This window comes from Carlito syrichta, unplaced genomic scaffold (assembly GCF_000164805.1).
Source record: "Carlito syrichta isolate Samal-C Ts95f unplaced genomic scaffold, Tarsius_syrichta-2.0.1 Scaffold130609, whole genome shotgun sequence".
Taxonomy (NCBI): domain Eukaryota; kingdom Metazoa; phylum Chordata; class Mammalia; order Primates; family Tarsiidae; genus Carlito; species Carlito syrichta.
The window spans coordinates 20,353-47,828 of NW_007074705.1; the positions used below are offsets into that span (position 1 = coordinate 20,353).

At 60.2% G+C, this 27,476-nt stretch overlaps 1 protein-coding gene across 1 annotated transcript in view; it reads right to left on the bottom strand.

Moving 5' to 3' along the window:
- Positions 1 to 27,476, bottom strand: part of ATP11A (ATPase phospholipid transporting 11A) — a gene marked incomplete at its 3' end in the record, with an annotated part of 73,604 nt that overhangs the window by 17,669 nt on the left and 28,459 nt on the right. Inside the window, exons 11-26 of the mRNA XM_021708088.1 lie at positions 26,356 to 26,506; positions 25,266 to 25,463; positions 22,830 to 23,003; positions 21,301 to 21,467; positions 20,535 to 20,606; positions 18,781 to 18,854; positions 16,501 to 16,604; positions 14,360 to 14,541; positions 11,699 to 11,950; positions 9,748 to 9,922; positions 7,685 to 7,787; positions 7,393 to 7,538; positions 6,032 to 6,091; positions 4,830 to 4,957; positions 1,864 to 1,999; positions 1,389 to 1,412 (exon numbers count right to left, since the gene is read on the bottom strand). Coding sequence (XP_021563763.1) covers positions 1,389 to 1,412; positions 1,864 to 1,999; positions 4,830 to 4,957; positions 6,032 to 6,091; positions 7,393 to 7,538; positions 7,685 to 7,787; positions 9,748 to 9,922; positions 11,699 to 11,950; positions 14,360 to 14,541; positions 16,501 to 16,604; positions 18,781 to 18,854; positions 20,535 to 20,606; positions 21,301 to 21,467; positions 22,830 to 23,003; positions 25,266 to 25,463; positions 26,356 to 26,506 — 2,146 coding nt within the window. The remainder of the gene's footprint in view (positions 1 to 1,388; positions 1,413 to 1,863; positions 2,000 to 4,829; positions 4,958 to 6,031; positions 6,092 to 7,392; positions 7,539 to 7,684; positions 7,788 to 9,747; positions 9,923 to 11,698; positions 11,951 to 14,359; positions 14,542 to 16,500; positions 16,605 to 18,780; positions 18,855 to 20,534; positions 20,607 to 21,300; positions 21,468 to 22,829; positions 23,004 to 25,265; positions 25,464 to 26,355; positions 26,507 to 27,476) is intronic.

Consider the following 27,476-nt stretch of genomic DNA (forward strand, 5'->3'; position numbering starts at 1 on the left):
AGCACTCCCGCCGACCGCCAGCCGGGGCTCCAGGGACCCGAGGAGAAGAGGACGCGTGGAGCCCGCTGAGAAGGCCTGAGGAGCCCCTGGCCCCGCTCGAGGGTGCAGCCGGGATGGAACACCTCCCCCGACCAGGGACGCGCATCCTGTCCCCGGGGTCAAGCTCCGGCATGTTCCCGGGGGCACCTGTCGCCTTCGCCCTAAGTCAGACGACAGCAACTAGGCGGTAGCGCCGGGTGAAACAAGTGCCAGGGAGTCTGCAGCAGACCCTGGCAAGGTGCCCGGCTCTCAGGACGCCCGGCCCGCGTGAGGCGGCCGGCTGCCCAGGCCTCAGTCTCCTTGGCTTCCCCAGGACACCCGCGTCCGACCCAGGGGGTGACCACCGCGAGGCAGGCGACGCTCGAGGGAGCAAGATGGATGGAGGCGTGCTGGACAGGCGCGCTGGCTGCGGCTTGAACAGGCGGCCCGGGCCCAGGACTTCAGTTCCCAGGACACAGCCTCAGCTCTTTCCACGACACACGTGAGACGCTTGCGCAAAGCCTGACCCCCAGGGAAGCCTCAGAAAGCCCCCCAGAACCACAAGACGGCTCTGTTCGACACCGCCGATGGGTGGCAGACAGCCGGGGGCTTTTCAGGCAACATAAGCCAAGAGAAAGAGAAATTCCAGAAAATGGAAGCTTTTCCCACAGTGAAAGAAGATTCTAGAAAAGTCTCAAGACCAACTTGGCAAGAATTGGTTGACATCACGATGAAAGATGGCATTTTTAGTCACGAGAAAACAAAACAATCAAACGGGCAAACAAACTGCACAGGACAAGCAGCAAGACGTGTCTCCATCTGACAGTCGAGGGGTGACCAACACAGGGGCAGAGTGTCGGGTGAGACAAGGAGTACACAGATGTCCGTCTGCAAGCCGCCCTGTGGGGCTTGCTGGAGGGCCCTTTCTCCGACATCAGCCATGGCGCTCACTATCTCCGACATCAGCCATGGCGCTCACAGTGGAAGGCTGGGGCATTTGCGTTGGGGCCGGCTCTGAGCACCCCTGCGGCTCTCCCTGGTGGCGCAGGCCTGCCATGTCTGCACCTCTCGGACCTGCCGTGCTGCCTTTAACTTAGAGCAGAGAGACGCTCCGGCCAGCCGGGCCGATCCAAGTGTCCCCGACCCCACCGGCAGCCCTGACACAGAGACCGGGGAGAAAACACCAGGGGCGGGGGTCGCGGGCGCACACAGCTGGCCAGCATGGGTAAGCGCTACGGTGGGCAGGGTGCCGCTAGCTGAGTCTCTACCGACAAAGCACACAGGGAGTCACATCAAAAATATTTTCGAGAAATATTTCACTGGGAATCACTCCAGAAACACAGAGAAGGACAAACCCGCGATCGTCTTACCATGTGGGTGTTGGTGGTCATGATCTGAGGGTGGGAGGGAGGCGAGTGGCAAAGAGAAAAAAGCGAGAGACGGATAAAACAAACCCCGAAACTGCAAACAACCAGACAGCCAAGGCCCGCCGGGAACGCCACGCCCACTCCCTGTCACGGAGCAGGCACTCGGGACAGTCCTCGGCTCAGGACATCCTTCCCACGTGCCCAAGCAACCACTGGGTGACCGTGAGCCAACGGGGACTGGGAGCTATAAACCCCGTCTGGGAAGCCCAGGACGGACAGCCAGCATGGGGCGGGGGTTCCGTGGGCCGAGCACGGCAGACGCGGCCCTCAGGGCCGTTCCACAGAGGACGCTTGGGCGGGGGCGTCTGCCCCACCAGGCGTCCTCACGGCCTGCGCTGAGCCGCTCTGGCATCGGCCGTGTGGGTCAGGAGGGCTCGCGCCTAAGCGGGACGCCGGCGAGCCCAAGCGCAGTTCTGACCTGTCCGTTGCTGGTCACGGTCGTGTTTTCAAACATGAAATAAGCACCGAAGAAGAAAACCAGCGCATCGAACACTCCCAAGAACGTCCAGTATATGAACACCCGCCAGCGCAGCAGCGCGTTCTTGGCGATGTCCCTGTGGAAGGAACGAGGTGGTGACCGCAAGTCCTGGCGCCGTCCACACCCAGCCTCCGCCCACCCCCACCCGCCAATGGCGTATCTCTGTCTCTGTGTGACAAGACACGGCAGGAAACAGCGCTGTGTGCCTCGGCAGCTGATGCAGACCGTCCTTCGATGTGGCCTCACGACATGCTAGGACCCTGCTGACCTCCGTGGGCGTGTGCTCGCTCTCACGTGCACTGTGATGTCCCCAGAGGTAGAGGGGAGTGCCAGGCACACGTCTGCTTCTGAGAGTGACTCACAGACACCGCATGCACACCGACACTCACTACAGCGACCTAAGACCTCAGGCATGTGGCTCACACGTGACGTGACGTCTCTGCTTGCACGTTGAAGCAGCATACATGCTCCTGTTTCCCTGGACTCATTCCTGTTATTATTATTACTTTGAGTTGGGGTCTCACCCTGTCCCCCAGGCTGGAGTGCAGTGGCACAATCACAGCTCACCGCAGCCTCGACCGCCTGGGCTCCCATGAGCCTCTGCCCTCAGCCTCCCAAGAAGCTGAGACTAGAGGTGCACACCACTGCGCCCAGCTAATTTTTTTCTTTGTAGAGACAAGGTCTTGCTATGTTGCCCAGGCTGGTCTCGAACTCCTGGGCTCAAGCAATCCTCCTGCCTTAGCCTCCCAGAGTGTTGGGGTTACAGGTGTGAGCCACCTCGTCCGGCCCTGATTATTAAGTACACAGGACAGACCAATTTTGCCTTCGTGCTGCTGTTCTTAATCACCCACCGTGGCTGTTTTGGGGCCCAAGACTCCGAGACCCAAATATCTGAGGAAGGCAGGGAGTCTGTGCGGGGTTCCCACAGAACCTGTCAGGGAAGCTCACCGACTCTGACTGTGGGGGCGGATGCACAGCCAGACCCGTGGGAAGACCACTTCAAGCCACACACCCATGCACACGCATGCACGCATGCACGCACACACACAGTGGGCAGAGCTGGGTGGTCCGGGTGAACGCTGCCAATTCAGCACAATTCCATGGAGTCAGCTCTGTACTACGGTGTCAGCTGGGACCCTGACCGCCGCGCTCACGCGCTGCTGTGGGGGAGACTAAGTCACGCCCACGGAGTCAGTGCCGGTCCTCATAGCTACACGCAGATCTAAAATAATCTGAGAAGTGGAAGCGCAGCGGAGGAGGCACAGGAAATGGACGTGGAGTCTGCCGGGGACCTGGGGCCTCCGTGGACAACGACCTCCAGGGACGGGTGCGCCGAACCCCCCGCTGCTCTCCCAGTCTCTCCCCACAGAGAACACGCTGGGGTCCCACAGGATGGACACTCTTGCCCGGCTCCCAGACCACCCAAGGCCAAGGAGAACACAGACTGGCTACACAGAGACGCTCCAAATGCAACTCGAGTCATCTATGGCCACGGAAAGCCTAGGTTGGCCACGGTCCCGCGCCGGTAACCCCGGCCCTTGGGGAGACCCAGGTGGGAGGGTCGCTGGAGCCCAGGAGATCGAGACCAGCCTGGGCAACACAGTCAGGCCTCATCTGTACAAGAAAATCAAAATATTATCTGGGCATGGTGGCGCCTGCCTGGAGTCCCCAGCTACTTGGGAGGTTGAAGCGGCAGGACTGCCTGGCCCAGGGAAGTCAAGGCTATGGCGAGCCACGATCGTCCCACTACACCCCAGCCTGGGCGACAGAGTGAGACCCTGACTCAAAAACAAAAACAGTGCAGATCATTCATGGAAACTGTGTCCCTTCCTGTTTCAAGAGTTTCCTGTGCTAAGTGCAGTGGCTCATGCCTGTCATCCCAGCACTTGAGGAGGCCAGGACAGGAAATCTCTTGGGGCCAGGAGTTCGAGACCGCCCTGGGCAACAAAATGTGACCCTCTGTCTACAAAAAACAGAAAACTAATTGGTCAGGCGTGGTGTCACGAGCCTGTAGTCCCAGCTACTCGGGAGGCTGAAGAAGGAGGATCTCTTGAGCCCAGGAGTTGGAGGCTGCAGTGAGCTGTGACTGTACCGCTGGACTCCAATCTGGGCAGCAGAGGGAGATCCCAACTCAAAAAAATCCAGATAGATAAACATAAAAACAAAAACAGAAGTCTCTCCTGTAGAAGCAAGTGCAACCAACAGTGAATGCTGCTGACTTCTAAATTAGGGCCCCCGGGCGCCCCCTGAGGGTCAACCTGCAGTCATCCTCTCCGTCGTCAGGAGGGTAGGAGGGAAGGCCGCCCTCACGTGGTCAGGGCCGGATCCCCCCGCAAGCACCCCCTGGGCGCCGCTTGCCCGGCAGTCCTCTCTGCTGCAGGGCAGGAAGGTCGCCCTCACCCGAAGAGGGCTGGTCCCCCCAGGCGCTCCCGGGGTCCCGCGCCCCCTGGGGTCCCCCCTCGCCCGGCAGCTGCCGTGAGGCAGGCAGGCCGCCCTCCCCCGCAGACACTGCCTGGGTCCCTCTTGCCCAGCCGCCCTTTCTGGAGTAGGAGTGAGGGCCACCCTCACCTGGACAGACGGGTCCGCCCCAGCCACTCCCTGGGATCCCTCCTGCCCCAACCGGGACAGGGCCAAGTCCCTCCCATGGTCGGCCTCTCTGCTGGAAGGAAGGAAGGCCGCCCTCCCCCGGACAGGGCCCCTTCCAGCCCCCTAGGTATGCAGCAAGGACAGGCCGGGCACCCCCCAGGCACGCTCTGAGAGTCCCTCCAGCCCTCACCTGCACAGGCGGGTCCCCCGCAGGCACCCCCTGGGGCCGTTCCCACCCGGCCACCCTCTCTGCCGCTGGGAGGGCGGGCTGCCCTCCCCACCGTCCTGGCCACTCCCCATCCCCCGTCCCCTGGCCGTACCTGTACAGGGTGGGGTCCCGCTTGAGCGCGTCCACGCTCACATGCTGCTCCATGAGGCTGTACAGCAGGATGGGCAGGGACGTGAAGCTGATGTTGTAGAGGGTCAAGTAGGCGGTGTCGTACAGCGTCTGCGGACCGAGAGGCCTGAAGCGCGTGCCCGCGGCCCACGCAGGCGGAGTTCCGAGCCGGCTGGCGTGCCGCCACCCGGGCTGGAGGCCGCCGCGCCCTCCGCCTCACTGCAGCCTGGGCCTCCCGGGGACGAAGGTGACACCCCACACCCGCGACACTTTTTTTGATAGAGCTGACACCCTGCCGCGTGGCCCAGGATGGTCTCACCCTCCTGGCCTCAAGCGGTCCTTCTGCTCAGGCCTCCCAAAGCGCCAGGACTACAGGCGTGCTCCGCCATGCCCGGCCACAAACATGTTTGAAGTTTTACTGAAATACGTGCTTTTACATTTGCAAACAGCGACCAGGGAGCATACACGCGTCTGAAACGCATAGATCCGTCTTTCTACAGCTACAGAAGGACTGGGACAATTTTCAAAGCTCATGATGCCAGCTAGTTAGGATTAAAATCACAGCTGGCGGGAGGCCCTGACCAGCCCATCAACCACGGAAACTCCAGGAAAAACACCAGCAAAGAACGTTTGTGGAACGTCTGCAACACTGATCACCATCCTGAAGCTTCCATGAGCCCAGCTACAGTCCCTGCCCAAGAGCCTCTGAGCACTCGCGGAACAGGTGTGTCCACTTGCGCCAGTGTCTGGGGAGCCCTTCACCCCTCCTGGGCCGGAGCTGCCTCCACCCGACCCTGCATGGGCCAACCCGCCAGGTGCCGGACGACCTGGGACCTCAGGCTTAGCTGAATCCTGCCGTTGGCGTCAGAAAGGCCGACGCACCGCTGGGGCCTGGGGGGTGGGTGGCAGCCCCACCAGCCTGCGTCTCAGAGACACGCGGGGTCGGGGGTCTTGCTGTGTCACCCAGGCTGGTCACTGGGGACTGAGGGACTTGGCATGGCCATGCCCCTGCACACGGCCCGCTCTGGGCCTGGACTCTGCCCTGCTGCCGACAGGCCCGGGCCACGGGCACGGCCCTGGCTTCCGCCCCGCCTCCCACCAGGCCCCTCGCGTGTCCCCAGGCCAACTCCGCCTGCCACTGCCACCCGCCAGTGAGGGGCACGGCCTGTGGGACACGACACTGACCTGCTGTGAGAACCCGCAGAAGAACTGGTACAAGAACTGCGGGAAGATAAAGCAGACGTTCTGAAAGAGAAGCACAGCTGTCAGTGGGGGCCTGTGGACGCTGAAGACCCCATAGGTGCCGCCTGGGGCCGCCAACACGCGGTGACCAGCAGGTCCTGCGCCCCCAAGGCGGCGCGGAGGGCGCCAGACATGCTCCTCTCGCCTCTGAGGCGGCTGGCGGAAGCCTGCGGCTGTGCTCAGGTCACACTGGGGACAGACCCCACGGGGCGGGTGTGGCTGAGGGCGACCAGGAGGGGCTGTTTCACGGTACGCAGGGAGCTGGGACTGGCGCATGGGAAGGAACGCCTTCCTCGAACATCCTGGGGTGTGATCACGGCTCCGCCCCAGTGGGGATGAGAACAGGGCCAGGGCTGCCGCAGTCCCCGTCCTCGGGGAGATGGTCCGAGATCCCCTGGGAGAGAGCAGCCGTGGAAGGGATGGAGCCGTGATGCTGTCCATGCAGATGGGTGGGTGGGTGTGCAGACGGGGCTCAGGACAGGAACCACGGCAGGAAGGGACAGCAGGGTGACAGTGGCGTGTGCACTCTTATCACATGGTGTGCTGTGGTCGCCGTCCTGGGATCTGTGCCCCTGGGCACCCAGCAGCCACAGAGGGACTCACAGGCAGGGGGTGTACACAGCAGCTGCAAAGCAACTAGCGGGCAGGCAGTGTAGACAGTGACCACAGAGTGACTAATGAGTGGGTGATGCAGACAGTGGTCCCAGAGTGGCCAACAGGAAGAGGAGGCAGTGTGGAGAGGTAAGACACAGGGACGAGTCGCATTCCGGAGGGACAGAGTGGGGTGGCCCAAGATTCCATCCTGCTACTCAGAATGGCGTGTGGTTTAAAGCTGATGAGTTGTCTCTAGAATTTTCCATGCCGCTATTTTTGGACCTCAGGCGACTGAATTCACGGGTCGAGGACTGTGATGGGATCAGCCCGTCTCTTCTGAGCCTTGTGTGTTCCTGTGTTTGTTTTTGAGACGGGGTCTTGCTCTGTCACCCAGGCTGGAGTACAGTGCAGAGACTTCACAGTGCACTGAAGTCTCGACCTCCTGGGCCGAAGTGGTCCGCCCCCGCCACCTCCGGAGTAGCTAGGACTACAGGCACGCCAGCATGCCTGACTCACCTTCCACTTTTATTTTTATAGAGAAGGGGCCTTGTTGTGCCGACCCGGCTGGTCTCAGGCTCCGGGCCTCACGCAGCGCCCCCGCCTTGGCCTCCCAGAGCACCGCGACGCAGGTGTGAGCCCCGCTCCAGCCTCCGCCTGCCTTTAGAGAAGGCGTCCGGGAGCCCCGCGCTGCCCGTGACCGGGAGGCCCACCTTGTAGAAGAAGTACTGCACGAGCTCTGAGATCCGGACATAGTAGAAGTGCCCGTGCACCAGCAGCATCTTCTTCAGGTGCTTGAACTTGGGGATGGCATAGTCGCTGTTCCTGGCTGCCTGCCGGCCTTCCTTCCCAATGACTCCTGTGGGGGGAGGCGGGGGGGCCCGGGTGGGAAGACCGCCTGTGAGGAGCGCCCGGCACGAGCCCTCGGTCGCACACCCCACCCCACACGCCGTGACGGCCCTGCCTGTGGGAGGCCGGTCACCTGTGGCCAAGGACGTGGCTCACCTATGCCCACGTGGGCTTCCAGGATCATGCTGACGTCGTTGGCGCCGTCACCAATCGCCAGCGTGATGGGGTGCTCTTTTGAAAACTTGATCAACTTCACAATCTGTAAGAGACATCCGCGTGGCACGTGGCTTCGCGGCCGCATGTCTGTGCACGTGAGTCACCAGCCGGGCAAAGGCAATGCCGTGAAGACGGCCTCGGGAAATGAACACCTGCCCGCGCAGAGCTGACCCACCAGAGCCAGCGTATGTTCTCCACGTGGGATAAAACCCTGTCTTGCCGAGCACAGCACAAAGCTAAGTGAAGCGGCAAGATGTGATGGGGGTGCTGGCAATGTTGGATGGCAGAGACGGGGCATGCAAAGGGGCGTCTGGTCACTGTCACGGTCATGTGTTTGCAAGTATGTGTGGGAGACATTCAAAAGCACAGAGACAAAAGCCACCCCTGCATTCCGCTGAAGAGCGTACTATTCCAAGGCATTCCAAGCTATTTGGCATAAAGCATCTGTTTCATTCTTTGAGTCGAAGTCTCACTGTCACCCCGGCTGGAGTGCTGTGGCATGCTCATGGCTACCGCAGCCTCAACCTGCTGGGCTCAGGCGATCCTTCCGCCTCAGCCTTTCAAATAGCTGGAACCACAGGCGTGCACCACCACACCCGGCTAATTTTCCTTGATTTATTGTAGAGATGAGGTCTCGCCACGTTGCCCGGGCGGGTCTCGAACCCACGGGCTCAGGCAATCCACTCACCTCAGCCTCCCAAAGCGCGGGATTACAGGCTGAGCCACCGAGCCCGGCTAACATTGATTTTCAAAGACGCACTGCTCCCAGGGCTACTCTGATGTCCACACTTGTCACGCACACACAAGTGGAGCTGACAACCCGATGCGACGAGTGATTCCCAGTTGTTCGGCCAGTTTCTCTGCAGCTTTTTGCCCACCCATGTGCCCAAGGGTCACGGTCCAGGACCAAAGACCAAGACCACCGGGAACATGTGGGCTGCCCTTGTGTTTCGAGATGGGAGATGGAAAAGCAAGTCAATTTGGGTGAGGCGTCTCGAAAGCCAGCTGAGCACCCGAAAGCAGTCCGCGGGTTACACTACGAGCAGGCAAGACCCCGGGCTGCCGCTCTGGAGGGGCCGCGCAGGCTGGCGTGGAGCCAGGTGCTCGTGCTGGAGGTCGAGACCCCACTTCCCCAACAAGAACGCACGGGAACTCCCGAGACCAGCGTGCGCTCTGGGGGGTACCCAGACGGCAGGCTCTGTCATCAGTGCACGGACAGGTCGGGCACGTCAAGGCGCTGGATGCGCCTCCTTGCACAGATGCGTGTGCAGGCATGTGTGACACCTCCACCACCGGGCGAGCCCGAGAAACCAGGGATCTGTTTCACGAGCGGCTTGTGATAGATGGGCCTGTGACACCCAAGGGCGGTAAATCAAAGCTGGGTCTGTTTGTGGTACCGGCGTCAGAAGGACACCCACATTTACTTGCACGTTCCCTAATGTGCAAAAAAAGCCACGGGCGTGTGTTCCCCACAAGGTCATGGTGGAGTAGAACGTCTGGGGTCTGACGGCCAGACCTCGAGTCCTGACTCCACACTGCGTCCATCAGACAAGTTATTCCAGGGTGGAAGCCAGGACCACCTCTGCCACCCGCCGGCGTGACTCGCGGCACACGGTGGGCGCTCAGTCGATGTCCACTCCCTTCCCTCCCTCTGTCGTGCGCGTTCTTGGGATGGCTAGGGGGCAGCTCCCCCACTGCTCCTTCTGGAAGGCGCACGGACCTGATCCAGTCAACACGCGCGTCGCCAGGGCTGGTCAGACCAGCCGGTCTTCAGTCTCTACCACCTTCTAATCTGCTTTAAAAAGGCAGGACAGGCGTGGTGGCTCACGCCTGTAGTTCCAGCACCTGGGGAGCCTAGGAGCTCAAGACCAGCCTGTGCACACAGTGAGACCGGCCTCTCTACTGGGAGGGAGGGAGGGAGGGAGGAAGGACCTGCTGGAGTCTCCAGGCTGCAGGGTCGTGGCAGAGCAAGGCCCTGGGGCCCCCCCGGGCCGAGGACGCACCTGCGCCTTCTGCAGCGGCGCCATGCGGCAGCACAGCACGGCGCTGCAGTTGCGGCAGACCTCCAGGAAGAGCTCGCGGTAGTTGCCGGAGCTGCCGTCCTCCCGCGGCTTCATGATGAGAGACAGCGCCGCCCCGTCGATGATCAGGCCGTAGTCCTGTGTGTCCGCCGAGAGCCTGCGAGAAGACCACACGGCCAGGGTGACCCGACAGCCAGCACAGATTCGGAGAGACTATGCGGCCATTAGGCATCGACGAGGCCACAGATCCAGGGGGTCAGAAACCAATATTTAGGCCGGGTGTGGTGGCTCATGCCTGTCATCCCAGCACTTTGGGAGGCTGAGGCGGGAGGATCGCCTGGGCCCTGAAGTTTGAGACCAGCCTGGGCAACATGGCAAGATCTCGTCTCTACAAAAAATTTAAAAAATCAGCCGTATGTGGTGGCGCGTGCCTATAGTCCCAGCTACTTGGGAGGCTGAGGCAGGAGGATCGCCTGAGCCCAGCAGGTCGAGGCAGTGGCGAGCTGTGGTCGTCAGCCAAGGCGACACAGTGAGACCCCGATTCAAAGACAGAGCGGAAAATGAGTATTTCTTGTTGTCAACATCGTCTTCACAGCACCAAATGCAGGGCCTCTGACCACCTCTTCCCACTGCCGCAGGGACACATTCCTCCTCCATGTGGCGAGGCAAGCACACACTTCTCTTGGGCTCGTGTCAGCCCCACCCTTCTGAGGTGGCGTACGGAGGGCACCGATCTTGGTCTAAGGAGGTCAGCGAACATCCCTGGACCTCCTGGCCGCACGGGTCGGCCTCTGTGCTTATCTGCACGGCGAATCTCTCCTCCGTCTCTGCCCAGTGACCTGAGCTGGAAGGGCACGGTCAGCATGTCCCCGTTTCAGAATCACGAGGAACATCTCTGACCCTGGAAGGAATCCTACAGATCGGGTGACGGGAAAGATCTCTGCTCCGTCATGAATAATTTAAGGTCTGCCTGGGATCCGGGGTCTGCCTGCTTTTGCTTTGCCTGCTTAGCGAAACCCGGAAATGGTTCAAACAGAATCTAAGCTCAGCACATCCAACGCCAGCGAGGGCGGCATTGATAAAACGCATCTGAACAAACTGCTGGATATGCTTGGATAAAAACAACTCCTGGGCACAGCGCTGGGTCTGAGACAAACAGCCATGCACTACTCACACTTTCTGACGTCCCTGCAGATGCACTGAGGGTCTGCCATGAACGCCTAAGACTTAGAAGCAGATGAGAACTGCCTCGTTCAAAACATTTTATCAGTCATTCACGCGAGTGGTCGTGGTGGCTCACGCCTGTCATCCCAGCACTTTGGGAAGTCAAGACCAGAGGACTGCCTGAGCCCAGGGGTCTGAGACCAGCCTGGGCAACTTGGTGAGACCTCATTTCTACAATAAATGAAAAAATGAGCCAGGAATGGTGGTGCGCTCCTGTAGTTCCAGCTACTGGTAAGGCTGAGGCGGAAGGATCACCGGAGCCCAGCAGGTGGAGGCTGCGGTGGTTGTGAGCATGCCACTGCACACCAGCCTGGGTGACAGGGTGAGACCCTGACTCAAAAAAATCAACCATGTGGCAAAGGTATCTGTGATCCAGCAGTTTGAAACTGAACACACACATGCGCACACACTCACATGCACAGACAGACACACGCATGCACACATGCATGCACAGACACACACACAGACACGTCACGGCTGCTGAGAAGCGAAACCTCTGGCCTTGTTTCCAGAGTGCTGTGACCCAAGTGAAGCAGGCGTCCACGCCCGGAGAGAGCCAGCTCACAGGGAGGGCCTGGGTTCCCAGACTGGCGGGGAGGTCGCCGGTCCTGGCTCTTCCGCGGGCGGGCGGCGCCCCCCACCAAGAGGCCGCCCAGAAGGCTGCCGGCGAGGACACAGCCTGGCCCCTCCTCCCAGGAGCGCCCCCTACCCTGAGAGGCCGTCCCGCGGGAGGCTGCCGCTGTGGTGCAGCACGGTCTTGCTCAGTTCGAACAGCACGTCGTGCAGACTCTGCTCCTCCAGCTTCTTGGTGGTCAGTTCCAGCAGCTGCGTGCCCCTCCGGAAGAGCCTGCAGGCGTAGCAGGTGGCTGCGGCCGTCTCCATCTTGTCCCCGGTGAGAACCCAGACCTTGATCCCGGCCTTCTGCAGGGCCTCGATGGTATCTGCCGCCTTCTCCTGGAGCCTGGGCAGAGCAAAGCGGAAGGCAGACCTGAGCCAACCCCGGCCAAGGCCGGTCGGCGACAAGACCCGCAGAGACGGCGAGGCGCCGCAAATATCTTGGCCCCTCCGATTCGGCAAACGCCACGCTGCGGTCCACCGTCTTCCCATAAAGCACCCGAACCAGCCCTAAAAGTTCCGAATTCGCATTTCACAAGGAAGCACTTCATAACACCAAATGGAGCTGCTTCGCAAAACATGTAAATCTTTCTTCACTGGGCACAGTGGCTCAGGCCTGTCATCCCAGCATTTTGGGGGGCTGAGGCAGGAGATCTCTTGGGCCAGGAGTTTGAGACCTGCCTGGGTGACATAGCAAGACCTTATTTCTACAAAAAAAGAAAAAAGAAACAAAGAAAGGAAAAGAAAATTAGCCAGACATGTTAGTGCACACCCGCAGCCCCAGTTACTTGGGAGGCTGAGGAGGGAGGATCACTTGGGCCCAGGAGTTGGAGGCTGCGGTGAGCCGTGATCGTGCCACTGCCACCAGGCTGGGTGACAGAGTGAGACCTCGACTCAAGGAAAAAAAAATTAAGAAGTAAGCTGGCTGTTCTGTATAATTGACACACACAGGCATACGGTTTCTGTCTGGCTGGGACTCGCTACCTGGAGAGGGTTTTAGGAACAGCTGGGAAGGACCACCGTGACCCAGAGCAAGGGTCTCAGCCACGGAACACCGGGGCCGGAGCAGAGGCAGCTGGTGGCCTTGTTATCCTTTGCTTCACTTCACAGACTGGAGGCCAGGCGCCTCGAACCATGCAAAAGACGGATGCAACATGGGTGACCCTACGACTAGCCACAGGCCCCGCAGCTCCCACACGCCAGGCCTGGGTGCAACCCGTGTCCTCCTGGGGTGCGAGCTTTATTCCACACCCACTTTATGGATAGAAAACCCAAAGCCGAGCCGGGCTCGGTGGCTCAGCCTGTAATCCCGCGCCTTTGGGAGGTTGAGATGAGTGGATTGCCTAAGCTGGCGGGTTTGAGACCCGCCTGGGCAGCAAGACCTCATCTCTACAATAAATCAAAAAATCAGCTGGGCTTGGTAGCACATGCCTGTAATTCCGGCTACTCGGAAGGCTGAGGCGGAAGGATCGCCAGAGCCCAGCAGGTCAAGGCTGCGGTGGCCGGGAGCGGCCACTGCACTCCAGTCTGGGCGACAGAGTGAGACTTCAACTCAAAAACAAAAAAGAAAGAAAACCCAAAGCCTACAGAGGGGCCAGACGTGTCTGAGGACAGTGGCCCTCCTGACACTGGCCGTCGTGTCACGTGTCACTCTCCTCTGGGGGCCTGCCCTCTCTGCCGGGTTGGCCTCATCTTGCTGGCCTGCACCTTTTTCTAGATGAGAGCCTTCACTCTCATGTGATACAATGCACGATGTTTCCATCAAATATGAATGAAAAGAATGGACTTAAATTCTAGCCGCAATGGTCTGGTTGGATTCTGGGAAGAATGTCCAAGCGAAAAGTCTCAAGACCATAAAATCATAGTGTTCTAGAGACGGGAAAAAAAGTTTCTAACTTTGTATTTGCATGGAGGAGAAAACTGAGGCCCAGGGGGGTCTGTAAATCTGCTGCCTCGGGTTTAGGGAAACCACGGGCACCCACGTATCATCGCGCCAGAGCCCCTAGCTCCACTCCAGGCATTTGCTCTCTGAGGGCAACGCCCCCCACAGCCACGCCCACACACAGCCTCGTCCTCTCATCTGCAGCGGCTTCACCGCCCTCCTCCCCTACCTAGAAGGACTGGCCTCCAGCAAAGCTCGTCCCGAGAGCAGCCCTCCTCTCCTAGCAAGGCCCCGGCGCCTGGACCCCGGCAGCCGTGTTCACCCCAGTGCAGCCTCCTCTCCCAGCCCGCCCGCGCAAGGTGCCCTCCCAGGCGGGCTCCTCCAGCTCGGACTGCGGGCCGAGTGAGGGGCTGTGACTTCAACCACAGCAAGACGGAAAGCCACCCCAACGCCAGCTTCCCACTCCGCCTCGCTCTCCATGCAGAGACGCCAGGGAACGCTCCCCCGCCGTGCCCCGCTCTGCTTCCCCACTGTCCCCACCCGTACCCCCGTGTCCCACGCGGCTCTTCCCCCACCGTCCACCTCCCGTGTCCCACTTGTGTCCCACGTCCCATGCGTCTCCCATGCCCCTCACCGCCCCCTGTGTCCCACTGGGCACCCCTCCGTGTCCCACCCAGGCCCCCGTCCTATGCTGCTTGCTCCCCCATGTCCCAGGCTGTCTACCCCGTGCCCCCTGGTTCCCCCACCCCGTGAGGTATCCCCCACTCTCCACCTCCCGCGTCCCGTGCTGTTTCCCCCCCGTCCCTCGCTGTTCCCCACGTGTCCTCTGCGTCGCTGCTCGTCTCTGGACAGGCGCTGTGTGCGCCGACCCACCGGTCCTCCACAGCCGTGGCTCCCAGCAGGACAAGGTCCCTCTCGACGTGCTCGTAGGCCTCCGCCAGCTTCTTCTCTCGGTCTTGCAGGGCTACCTTGGCGGCCTGCAGCAGGCTGCAGACGCTGTCATACTCCTCCTGGCCCAGCCGCTTGTAGGCCACGCACAGCGTCCGGAGCCCCTCCTGCAGGAACACAGCGCGGCGCGGCATGTCACCAGGGCCTCCCGGGCTGAGAGCCTGCCTCAGCAACTCTCAGCATCCCCCGCTGACGGGAACGATAATCCAAGTGACAGTCGACCGGCCCTCTGTGGAGTTCATCAGGACACGTGAATTATTTACGTCCACATTCAACATGAAGCATCACTAAGCTTTCTAACAGCGTCAAACTAGGAAGCCCGGAAACACGTGATACAAGTCAGGACCGCTATACCGAAAGAGCAGACTCTGCTCCTTTATTTTGACACATGCAGCGTTAAACGTAAACTTTTTTAGGATAACGATGTGCAATTTTACGGACAACGTGCACTGCTCTGGACTTGCCGGACAGCACAGAGCTGGAGGGAACAAGCCGTTCCAGACACTCAGCTGCATCCCAGGACAAAATTCCAGACCTCCAGGAACGCCAGGACAGCCAGCATCCAGCAGTCTCGCAGGCGGGCACTGTGACAGGCCACCAGCGCGTGGGGCACAGCCCTCACCCCAAACGAGGGGACCTGTCCGTCCCCTGCAACCAGCCCGGAGTTGGCACTGTGGTGGAGTCAGCACCCTGTGGTCATGGCCGCCGTGCCCAGCAGGGGACACGTGCATCACAGAAGTGCGAAGGGCAAGGAGAGGCTCAGAGTGCAGAGACCACCCTGCGGGGGGCGGGGGGCAGGAATCTGGTGCGTGGCCGGCTGACTTGGATTCTTATCACCACAGAGCGGATGGCACTGCAGCCCCAGGACAAGTGGGGGGAGGCCCTCGGTGATGCCAGGGCCTCTCAAAAGCATCCCTGAAACCCTTCAGGACAAGCCTATCTGTCCCAAGACAACAACCACAAATGGGTTTGTAATTCTGACCCCCCCAAAACATCAGCCCACCCACCTAGCAGCCCCTACAAAAAGAAAACACACACGAGGTCTCAGCGAACCAGATTTGTGCATTGGGGGAAAAAGGGGGGCGGACCCTCGGGGGAGAGGCCAGCAGGGGGACTCCCATTCAGTCTCCACTGGACCCATTATGTCAGCTAAATGCTCCCTGGGGCTTGGATGGCATTCTAGGGCCCTTTCTGATGGCTAACTGCTCCCTGGGGAAAAAGATGGCATTTGAAGATCCCTTCTGACATTCTAGGACCGGTTCAGATGGCTCAATACTCCCTGCGGAAGAGAACGGCACTCCAGGAGCCATTCTGACAGCTCAATACTCCCTGCGGAAGAGAACAGCATTCCAGGACCTGTTCTGACATTCTAGGACAGTTTTGATGGCTAAATGCCCCCTGGGGACAGGATGGCATTCTAGGACCCATTTTGAGGCTAAATGCTCCCTGGGGATAGGATGGCATTCTAGGACCCATTCTGACGGCTCAACACTCCCTGAGGAAGAGAACAGCATTCCAGGATCCGTTCTGACATTCTCGGACAGTTTTGATAGCTAAATGCTCCCTGGGGACAAGATGGCATTCTAGGACCCATTTTGAGGTAAATGCTCCCTGGGGATAGGATGGCATTCTGGGACCCATTCTGATGGCTCAACACTCTCTCCAGGACCTGTTCTGACATTCTAGTACAGTTTCGATGGCTAAATGCTCCCTGGGGACAGGACAGCATTTTAGGACCCATTCTGATGGCTAAATGCTCCCTGAGGAAGGAGATGGCATTCGAGGACCCATTCTGACATTCTAGGACCCGATCTGATGGCTAAATGCTCCCTGGGAACTGTGTGGCATTCTCAGCCAGGGTTGCTGGAACATGGAATTCCTCCTGACCGAGGAGAAAAAGCCGGCTGCGGTGAGGCCCCCCTGGCACCTGAGGTCCCCATCAAGGCTCCCTGCTGGCCACCAAGTGCTCCCTACCCCACCCCCCGTGGCCACGAAGTCCCCTACTGCCGGCCGCCATGAGGTTCCTCCCACCTGCCGTGACCCTCCTGCCCCTCTCCCCATCTCACCACGGCATTGCGCTCCACCCTGGACCGGATCTGATCGACTTTGCCTTCTATGACTCTGGGGAATATCGAAGAATCTGCTCCTTTGCAAAACAGGTAAATTTCTCCTGCACCGTGAGAAAAAACACGCATGCTTAATTTAATTACAATACAGGGAGGACTGAATCAGTTCCCACATTATACCTTTACTTAAAAAAAAAACCAAAACACGGACATCCCAGTGCTGAGGCTACTTTAAAGAAAACCTTAATGGGCCCGTTAACAGGTGACCGTCAGAAATGCCACCCACCCCACCCTCATTCCCACAACGCTGGAGACCAAGGAAGGCCAGGGCCGGAGGAACCCATCTCCTGGGCTGCCCCTGTGCCTCTGTCTTCTCTCTGGGAAGACACGAAGGGGCAGGAAACACCCTCAGGACAGGGCCCGAATGGGGGCCACAGGTGCTGAAATCCTGGATGGCGAGCACAAGACCCTCTGGGAAAGCCCCCTGCCTCGATGGAGAGTGAGACATCGGGTCGCCTCACTACCAGCAAGAGTCACAGGGAACATGGCTGGGGCGAGTCCCCTTCTGGATGTGGAGCTGTGAGGAGCTCTGCACTTGAGACCAGTGAGTTCCTCTTCCAGGGAGTCGGGGAACACTCAAGCGATGGGACGGCAAAGGGAGACTCCAGCACTGCTCCAGTCACTCAAGCCCTGCCCTACGCAGGGACCCTCGGGCCTGTGGGGCCATGTGGCCCTGGGCCCGGCGGCCCTCATGTGTTCATCTGTTCTCAGGATGCTGGAACGGGATGGAGCCCTCAGCCCCCAGACGCCAGGACTCCAGAGGCTCAGAGAAGGGCCAGGACACAAAACAGTCGCTCAAGCTCATCATGGCCAGTCTCCTCTGTGGCTCACACGCCAGCTCGGGGACAAGGCATGCGTGGCAGCAAATGTCCCCGAGACGGCCGTTACACGAGCAGCTCCGAGAGAGTGTGCAGTAGGGGTGTGGCTTTCTCCTCCCCCCAGGTGGTGTCCTGTGTGGTGGTGCTCACATCTTGCTCTGGGTGGCAGAATGAATGCCCCAAGGACACCCTACAGAGTTGGTTCCATGCCAAACGGCCTGGAGCTTCGAAGGCCTGCCTCAAATTCAGCCATGGGGACTCTATGAGGCAGGTCTTGCTGGGAGTCCCAGGTCTGGAGATGGGTCTTCCTGCAGCTGTTGGAAGAAGGCCCTGCTGGCCGGGCTCCCACACTGCACTCCGCCAAGGGCGAGCCAGGAAGAAGCTGGAGCTGTTAATGGTTGCAGCCACTGCCTCCCCGCCCGTGAGGTTAGAAAACCCATGCAATGGGCGCACGACCCAGGGGGTGTCACTGCCTGAAGCATGGCTGCATCCGTTAAACTCCCAGACTTCTCCTAGGACTAGCCGCCGGGGTGACTCCAAGCAGGGTGAAGGAGGGATCCCACAGGAGGGACCCACGAGCCACGCCCACCCAGGGCAGAGCCTGAGGAGCCTGGGGCCCTGGCCTCGGCGCTGGGAGCCGGAGGCTGCTGCGATCCATGAGCCGTGGCCCTGCTGAGGAGGAGAGGACGCGGCGAGGTGGCCCGCCTGTGCACGGGGGATGCCCGGGGGCAGGAGACCTCCACACGGAGAGGATGAGGGACCTTGGGGTGCCCACCAGGAGAGGCTGGCCCTGGGGGGTGGGGGAGGTGGGAGTGTCAGGACAGGGTCGGCCACGGGTGGGGGTGGGGACCGAAGCAAGAATGGCTCAGCGGGAAGGTCACCATGGCCACGGCAGCCAGGCGGCGCCCCACGCCAGTGATCACACAGGACTCCAAGCCTGGCCCGCATGAGGCTCTCAGCGAGGCAGCAAATGGCCACCACCGACCGGCAGGCCTCACTGCATCTGGGAGTCTGAATGTTGTTCCAGATAAATGTATACGCCCATGTGGCCTCTTCCCAAAATACAGTTAACGGAAAACGCCTCCACGCTGTCTAGGTACACACGTGAAAGAGGGGGCCACTCTGAGTCAGGGCTGGACGAACAACTCGTGGTGGGGATGTGACCCCAACTCAACACAGGGAGATCCCCGAGGGAGGGCCGGGGTGTTGGGCCCAAGACTCAGTCTCAAGTGCTTTTTTTTAGGCTTTACTTGTTTTTGAAATTAAAAATAGGATTATAAAAGAGTCCATCTAAATGGTTCCTACTTTCTGAGTCCCTAAAGCTCCCACAGGATCTAGTCATTAGAATAAAACACAAGCACCACATGTGATTCACAATACCAAGAGAAAAAGAAATTTCTACCTGTAGCAGCTTTTACAATGACACTCATTCTCCTTCTTACAGAGTCAAAACTCAGGATTTCCAGCAATTCAAACCTGAAAAAGAAATGGGGCGGCTTTGGCCTCCACCGGGGTCTGTATGGGCTCCAATCTGGGTGACGGCCAGGCCCTGGCCCTCCTGTGGGGGACACACTGCAGCCCTGCACAGGCCCCAGGGGACTTCACGGGACACCAAGACAGGTGTGCCCCGAGGGGAGGGTCTGGCAACCACGCGTCCCAAGTACCTGCTCCTGGCCATCCCCCCCGCCCCCCACAGGGCACAGGCCCAGGGTCTGTGGCCAAGCCGGTGGTGCCTCCCACACAGGGCTCCCGCTCCTAGCATCACAGAACAGACACTCTCGAAGCTGTGCCCAAGTCCAGATCCCTGGATGAGCCAGCGTTGCTCTCCAAGTTGGTAAAAATCGTGAAAAAAGCCACAAACACTGGCACTGCAGTGAGGGACTCAGGACTCTGACCCAAGACTCACAACATCTGCATGGCGTTTGCGACACTCCCAGTCACCCTGCCCCCTTAGACCAAGACCTGGGAGCTGGGGGGAAGCCCGGGCCTGAGCTCTGGTCTCAGCCGGGACCTCATGGCCTCCACAGCTGGAACCTGGAAGCCTGGACCCCAGGGAAGTCACCCCAGTCCCGGGAAGCCCTGAGGTGTCAGCATGGACCCAAAAGTGGGTCGTGAATCGGGTTCACCCACGCCTGTGGACCTGGGAGTTTATTTCCCTACGTGAAATGTAAGACCCAGGTTTCTAGGAGCCGCCCACCCCAGCAAATCTCAGGCTCTCTGCCCTGTCTCTGCTGGGTCCGTGACTGCACGTTCAGGCATGACAAAGGACACGCCGCTGCCTTTGTCTCACAACTCAACACATGTCCTCTCTCTTGGGAACATGAAATTTGGGACTGGGGCAGCCCCTAAAAATTGAAAAGCAGAACAACCCCACGTCAAACCGGTCAGTCGAAAGCATCACGGTGCAAGCTGTTCCGGAGAGGACACGGTGCTCCTGGACATAGGGCCAGTGCTCCACCCGCTGGGGTGGCGGCTCCTTCCCCCCTCCCAGAGTCCAGGGTCTGGAGAGGTCAGAACAGTCTAGAAGCCCTGATAACTCCTGCAGCGAAACCATATTTCAAGTGGCTTAGCCTAAAACAAATTTGATGGCGAAACTTTTTTTTCACTGAACACCTACCTATGTCTCCGAGTTAAACTGTTCAGGGAAGCAGTCTCACCCACCACGCCCTCCCCTCTAACTGCCTGGCAGCTCTCTGGAACCTTCCAGAAACCGTCTCCGAGTTGCATTAGAGAGGGGGAAGGAGCGAGCTGTGGGAGAAGCACGGAGATTCTGGCTTTTCTCCAACGAAAAACCACGTAGAGGCCATTCCTCGTTAGCATCACAGCTTGTTGATTTACTTTTTGAGTTGGGGTCTCGCTCTGTCAACCCGGCTGAAGTGCGGTGGCACGATCACAGCTCACCGCGGCCTCGACCTCCCGGGTCTGGTGATCCTCTTGCCTCAGCTTCCCTAGTAGCTGGGACTATAGGCTCGCGCCGCCACACACAGCTCATTTATTTACTTTCTCGTAGAGGTGGGGTCTCGCTATGTGGCCCAGCCTAGACTCCAACTCCCAGCTTCAAGTGATCCTCCTGCCTCGGCCTCCCCGAGTGCTGGGATGGCAGGCCTGGGCCGCCATGCCCAGCCTATCATCACATCCCCACGTGCAGCCACGCACCTTTCAACGTCATTGTCCCTGTTCAGAATCTCCATGAAGTTGTCTTTCAGCCTCAGGTACGTAAAACCGAGCCTGTAGACGAGAAGGCAGATCCAGGGTTGGTCTGAAATTCTGACTCGCCCCCTTTCAGAGGACGTTTGTTAGACACTTGGGTAAAGCTTCGTTTTCAAAGAAACACCTTCAACGGAACAGAGGCTGTAAGCTGCGTGGAGTAGGACATCACAGTTCCGAACGTCTCCGCCACCTCGGAGCCTCCCCCAAGAGCTGCAGCATTTGACCAACGACCCCCAGCACACACGGCGAGGCACACCCTGGCTGGCGTTTTCAGAAAGGGCTTGGCAGCCTCATGACCACACACAGCCAACCCCTGCTTTACAGAGATGGGGTCTCACTCTGTCCCCCAGGCTGGCATACAGGGATATGGGAAGTGTATTGTGACGGGGGTGCAGAGTGATGGGAATTGCAGGGACACGAGACGTGCGGAGTGGCTTCCATCTTTAAAAGCCCGCGGTGGTCTGGAAAGACCTCTAAGCCACCCTGCGGAGGCCAGGGGTAAAACCACCTGTGGGAAGGCAGAGGTGTGGACTCGTGCGTCTGGGGCCAGGCTGCCCCATGCCACGGGTGGGTGGTCATGTGACAGCCACGGGGCCCCGGCATCGAGGCAGCCTCTCTGTGAGCCCGCAAGGCCACAAGCCCAGAGGCAGGGCCGAGGACGTGTCCAGGGGCGAGTCCCGGACATGGGGCTGGGCAGGATCCCGCCACCCACCTCTGGACGCCCTCCACCAGCGCCACCTCGTCGGGCGAGGACGAGATGTACACGCAGGCCTTCCCCGAGTCCGGCGACTTCCTGGGGCCGTCCACGCAGTCGTCACTGTCCTTCACCTGGACGGTGTGGCAGAGACAGAGGGCCCGGAAGAACAGCTCCTCGCGCTCCTGGGGAAGGCAGCACAGGAACCCAGCCTTGGCGCGGACGGACGTGGCGGACGGCTGGGCCCTCAGACACAGGCAGGGAGACCGAGGCAGACGGTACCACGAACACACATTCCGACCCCTGGCCCTGTGTGCCCCCCTGGCGCTGGGCGGTGGTGATGGACTCCTGACGGCACGCGTGCTGCAGTGGTCAGGACCACTGTGACTCACACCGAGAAGTCCCGCGGAGCCGTGGTGCCGCTGGGCAACTGCAGACGCTGACTCAGGAAGGGGTGTGTCGGGCCCCCAGGACTGAGCCCTCCCGCCTGCGTGCTGCAGTCTCCAGAGCGAGGAGGTTCCCGGATCACCACGTGCACCCAGTGGGAAGCGCAGCCGGGCGAGGGGGCTCCACTCCTGCCCCAGGGGCGTGGCAGAGAGAGGCGTGGGGCGGGGCAACACGCTCCCATTAGTCTGCTCTGGCCCGGGAACTGCCGCGAGTCTTTGTGGGGCCCCAGCAGGTGCTGCGAGGAGACTCGGCGCCCTCAGGGGCAGGAGGGAGCAGAAGCGCCACCCAGCAGACCCCACACGTGGCTCTCCAGTCTCCTGTGTTGCAGAACCATCTGCAGGCCGACCCCGGCTGAGGACTGCAGCCCACCTGGAGAGGCTGAGATCTGGGGTACAGGGTGTGAGGGTGTGCAGGAGTGTCGGCTGCATCTGCGTGTGTGAGCTCATGTGTGCCATGTGTGTGCATGAGCGCCTGCTGCTTCTGTGCGTGCATGTCTCTGCGTGCATGCATGTGTGCGCGACTGTGTCCACATGGCTGTGTGCCTGCATACATGTTTGTACATGTGCACACTACTGTGCCCACAAGTATCTGTGTGGCCACATGTCTGTATGCATGTGCATGCGTGTGCACGTGTCTGTGTTGTGTGTGTGCATCCAGTGTGTCCATGTGTGTACACATGATTACATCCTTGTGCCTCTGTGTGTGCATGCACATGTGTGCACGTGTGGCTATTGTGCTCCCATGACTGTATCCTTGTGTCTCTGTGTGTATGTGTGTGCCTTTTGTACATTCATATGTGTGCACCAGTGTGTGTGCATGCACATGCAATCTGTGTGCACACGTTTGTGTGCATGCACAAAGTACATGCACATTCAAGCTTGCCCACACAGGCGCTCTGCACACGTGTGTTACTCTCGGCACACATCTGCTCTGGGTTTTCACTGCCGATTCTAAGACAGCCTTCATGACCTGACTCTCCCTGGAGCACCTCACACACCGCACATCCGGCCGCTCCCCCCTGAAGCCCACGGAGGGGCTGGACCTTCCCGGACACCCAAGTGAAGAGGGGGACAGACGTGGCCAGCCGGGGGGGCGCCTACCCGCCCGCTGGTGCCGGGCGACGAGTCGATCATGTCGATGCCCGAGGCGTCGGGGAGCACCTGCCCGTTGCAGACGGCGTGGGGCACGTAGACGTGGCCCTCGATGCAGCATTCCTTGAACTCCATGTTGTTCTCGGTAAGCGTGCCCGTCTTGTCGGTGAAGATGTACTCTACCTGCAGCACCGAGGCGGGGGTGGCGTGAGGCCGGCGTCCCACCCCCAGCCATGTGTCCCCAACCCCATGAGGCCCCAAGAGCAGAGGTGCTCTGAGGTCTCCCCGACAGATGGCCGGCTGACCTCGGGTCTTGCCACCTGCCGTGCTCGAAGGACCCCACAGGTCGGCAGGTGCAACCCAGGAGGATGCGGGGAGGCCTGGGTGACACATCCTCTGGGTTCAAAGCCACACGGGGCCGGCCCCACAGTCCCGTTCCCAGGGATGGAGACAGGGGAGCCGGGGCTCTCTGCAAAGACAGAGCGGCGTCACCCCAATCTCACTGAACAACGAGCTAAAGCCACAGAGGACGAGCTTGTTCTGCAAAGTCCCAGAGGCCAAAACTCTCGGCACGGCAGGAGGGCCAGAGACGGAGTGCCCACAAGCGAGGACAGGGCCCGTTTCAGACAGAAGACGGAAGCATGCTCAAGACACCGTGAGTGCTGAACCCCAACTTCAGGTAAGCACACAGGCCGTGCATCTACCGTCAACATCCAAAGCAAGAGGTCCTGGATCTGAGGCCGACGGCATGGAGGGCCGGTAGGTCCCTCAGGTTCCAGGCACTTGGATTCCCAAGGTGCACTCGACCTGGGTGCCGCCATCTTGCACGGGAATGTGACATGACTTAGAGGAAAACACTACTAAACCCCAAAGCCGTGTGTTAGAGGGCGAAGCGGAAAAGAGCAAGATGACAGAAGTTAAGAAGTGTGATTTTTCATCTTGTCGGGCTGCAAATAGGCAGCACGCTTCTAGGGACTACGACAAAACCATCAACAATCCAAAAACGAAGACAGGCTTTCACTCCAAACGAGCACTTAGCCTGCACCAGGCATTGGCCCTACCTCATTTAACCCTCACACCAACCACTTATGACCTCAGTGTCACAATCATGGAAACAAAAGCTTGAAAACTCTGGATACGAATCCAGCTGTGCCCTTAACCAGGGGTATGGAGAGAAGGCTGCTTGTGGGAAAGTCCTTGCTTTCTGTTTCTTTCACTTTTCTTCTGGAGTCAGGGTCTCACTCTGCCACCCAGGCTGGAGTGCCGTGGCACAATCACAGCCACCGCAGCCTCGATCTCCTGGGCTCAGGCGACCCTTCTACTTCAGCCTCCCGAGTAGCTGGAACTACAGGCGTGCACCACCACACCTGGCTAGTTTTTTTAAAAATTATTTTTGCAGCAAAAGGGTGGCAGGGGTTTCTGGGGGGCAGCGGGCGACAGCAGGAGGGACTGCAGGGGATGCAGCCTCCCCCTGGACGATCACACCAGAAGCTGGGACAGGAACCCGTGCCCATGATCCCACTTAACCCTCAGGACAACCTCTCCAGGCAGGTGTCTGTCACCGCACCCATTCTACAGGTGGGGACGTTGAGGCGTGGGCAGGTGGAGGTGCTGCGGAGCTCTGGAGGCTGCTGCCGTGTGGCAGGGCTTACTAAAGGGCGCCTGAACTCCCTGTAACACACCGAGTGCTGAGACACTGGCAGCCTCGTCCGGCTCATCTCTGAAGTGAAGATAATGGCTCGTGGGGAGAACTGAACACCATGGGTCAAAGCAGGGGCTCCACGTGCGACCTCGTGCACCCCTACGCCAGCCCTTATTCACACCACAGAACCCAGGAGACCCCCGGGGGGCCACGGGAGACAACGCAGATCCGTCAGCACGTCCGTTTTGTGAATCCCACCATGAAAGCACTGCCAATTGCTGTGCAAACCAGGTTCAGAAGCAAGCCGGGCGCAGGGGCTCACGCCTGTCATCCCCCACACTTTGGGAGGCTCAGGCAGGAGGACTGCTCGAGCCCAGGAGTTTGAGACCAGCCTGGGCAACACAGTGAGACCTCGTCTCTGCAAAAAATTCAAGAATTAGCTGGGCATGGTGGCACATGCCTATCTTCTGGGCTACTTGGGAGGCTGGGGCCAGAGGATCCCCTGAGCCTAGGAGGCTGGGGCTGTGGTGCGTTGTGATTATGCCACTGTACTCTAGCGTGGGTGGCAGAGTGAGGCCCCAGCTCAAAACCGTCAACAATTCAAAAACGCCAAGTGCGGAAGCAACCTGCTGCGCTCTCCCCACTGCCGGTTCCATCTCCAGGCGTGAGTCAGGAGGGCGGCGTGCGGCCGCGGCCGTCCAGAGCGCGGTCAGGCGGCGCGACACTCACCCTGCAGGGGCCCGATGCCGGCTGGGCGTGGCCGACGCGGGGACGCGAGCGAGGAGAGACGGGCCGGCACTGACCTGCCCCAGCTCCTCGTTGAGGTCCGACGTGTTGACCAGAGGCCCCTCGCCCGTCTCCTCGTCGAGCATGTCCTGGTCCCAGGTGATGAAGTACGAGCCCAGAAACTTCTGCATCTCGACCGTGACGTACATGGACACGGGGATGATGTAGTTGAACAGCACCATGAAGGCCAGGAAGTCGGTGAACGCCCTGAGGAACTGTGGGGGCGTGATCAGCACACCGCCGGGACAGCTGGGCCAGCAAGCTGGCCGGCACGCATGCCGGCGTGGGCTGCACAAGCCACGACTCAGGAGAGGACATCAGAGTCCGAGGATAAGGCCTGCGGGGAGCGGCCGGGCCACCACAGCGGCCAGCACCCACGCCCGGCGCGGGCTGCACAAGCCACGACTCGGAACGGCATGTCAGAGCCTGAGCACGAGACCCACTCAGAGCAGGTGCAGACACTGGGTCTCCTGATCCCTGCACACACCCTGCAGGCCAGGGCGGCGCAGCCGGAGGAGAAGGTTACACCACAGGGTAAGAGGGCCCAGCACGTTGATCCCCAGTGGGCGAATTGCCCGCTGAGCATTCACGCGATCCCTCGGACTCTTCGGGAAGTAACTCACCAACAGGTGACCTGTGAGTGTCAAAAAGGAAGCTCAGCAAAATGACTTTCCAGGATGCTTCCTCCTCCTCTTTGAGGCTGTGCCAGTGGGCGCGGCTAGCTCGGAGATGGCACTGCCGGGGCTCAGTGCACACAGACTGGGGCTTGCACACGGCCTGCTGCGGGCTCAGTGTGGGCTGGACCCCTTTTCCGGGGACTGGCCACAAACTGGCACCATTTGTCTCACAGTGGCTCATAAGCATTTCCTGAGCGCCCTAAACAGCGGATGCCACCAGGCTTTGGAGACACCAGAGGCCCCGAGGGCTGTCCTGACAATGCGCCGGAGAGCTGATCTCCCTCCAGGCCAGTGGGGGCCACGGAGTCTGCAACAAAGGCTGAGCCGGTCAGCATGACCCCCCACCACACGCCCCTCCACGCCTTCTTGCCCACCCCGCCCCCGCGACAGCAGCCACGGCCACCCGTGACCACGCAAGAGCGCCGCCTACCAGGTTCCTCTGCCTCTCCGACTCGGTCTTCCGGTTGTACCACGGCTCGTCGCGGAAGGGCTCGCTCTGCCACACGTACTTGAGGACCGTGTTGATCAGAGCCTTGCTGACGAGGATGCAGAGATACACGATGAGGAACACGTTCATGGACCTGGAACACAGGACGCGGGCGGCTCAGCGGCGCTCCTGGGGACGCACTGGGCCCGTGGCTCGCCACGTCAGGAAATGCACGCAGGACCGGGAGCAGCAAAGCTGTGTGCGCCGATGGTCGCGCCGCACTATGACCAGGGGGCCGGAAGACAAATACAAGCACGGTCACGTCCACACTCATGCCACAGGCACCGGCATGTGGCTCTAGAGGCCGAGAGGGTGGGGACCAGGGAGAGGGGAAGCTCGGACAGCAGGGAGAAAGCTACACGCGGCCACACCACGGACGGGCACGTCCGCACAGCCTCGAGTTCCAGGATTTAGATTTACTTCCACTGTTCAGCAGCAACGAGCTCAAAATCGAGTGATGAGCCACCGCCAGAAAGGAAGAATGGAAGGGAGGGAGGGAGGGGAAAGGAGAACTCCCTGAAGCGCAAGGGCCTCCACACGGGAAGAGCCCAAGCCCAGGTCCCCGCAGACCCCCTGGAGGCTCTGCTCAGTGTCTGGCTCTGAGCCCCAGGCGGCAGTCTCGGGCTCTGGAACCAGCTTCCTCACCCACCAAGAGCCAAGCTCCCCCTTCCACGTGATGCCGCCAGGGAAGGACAGAGACCCGGGTGCCACTTCCGAGTCAGCTCAGCTCATGAGAGCGGGCAGACACCTGCCGGTCTCCCGCAGAGTCAGTCAACAGCTCACAGCTCGGGACTCAACATAGGGCAACCGCTCAGCGGGCCACATCGAGTGAGGACACACCTTAGCCAGGGTGCAGGACACAGAATCCCGGGGCGTGTTTTCTTACACGCGCAGCTGCGTCTTGCCCTGGTGTCTGAGGACGTGACATTTGGGGGAAAGACGACCCTGTCTACCGACACTTCCATGGCAAAAAGCACCAGAGCCAGGCTCGGTGGCTCAGCCTATAATCCCGCACCTTTGGGAGGCTGAGGTGAGTGGACTGCCTGAGTCCGCGGGTTCAAGAC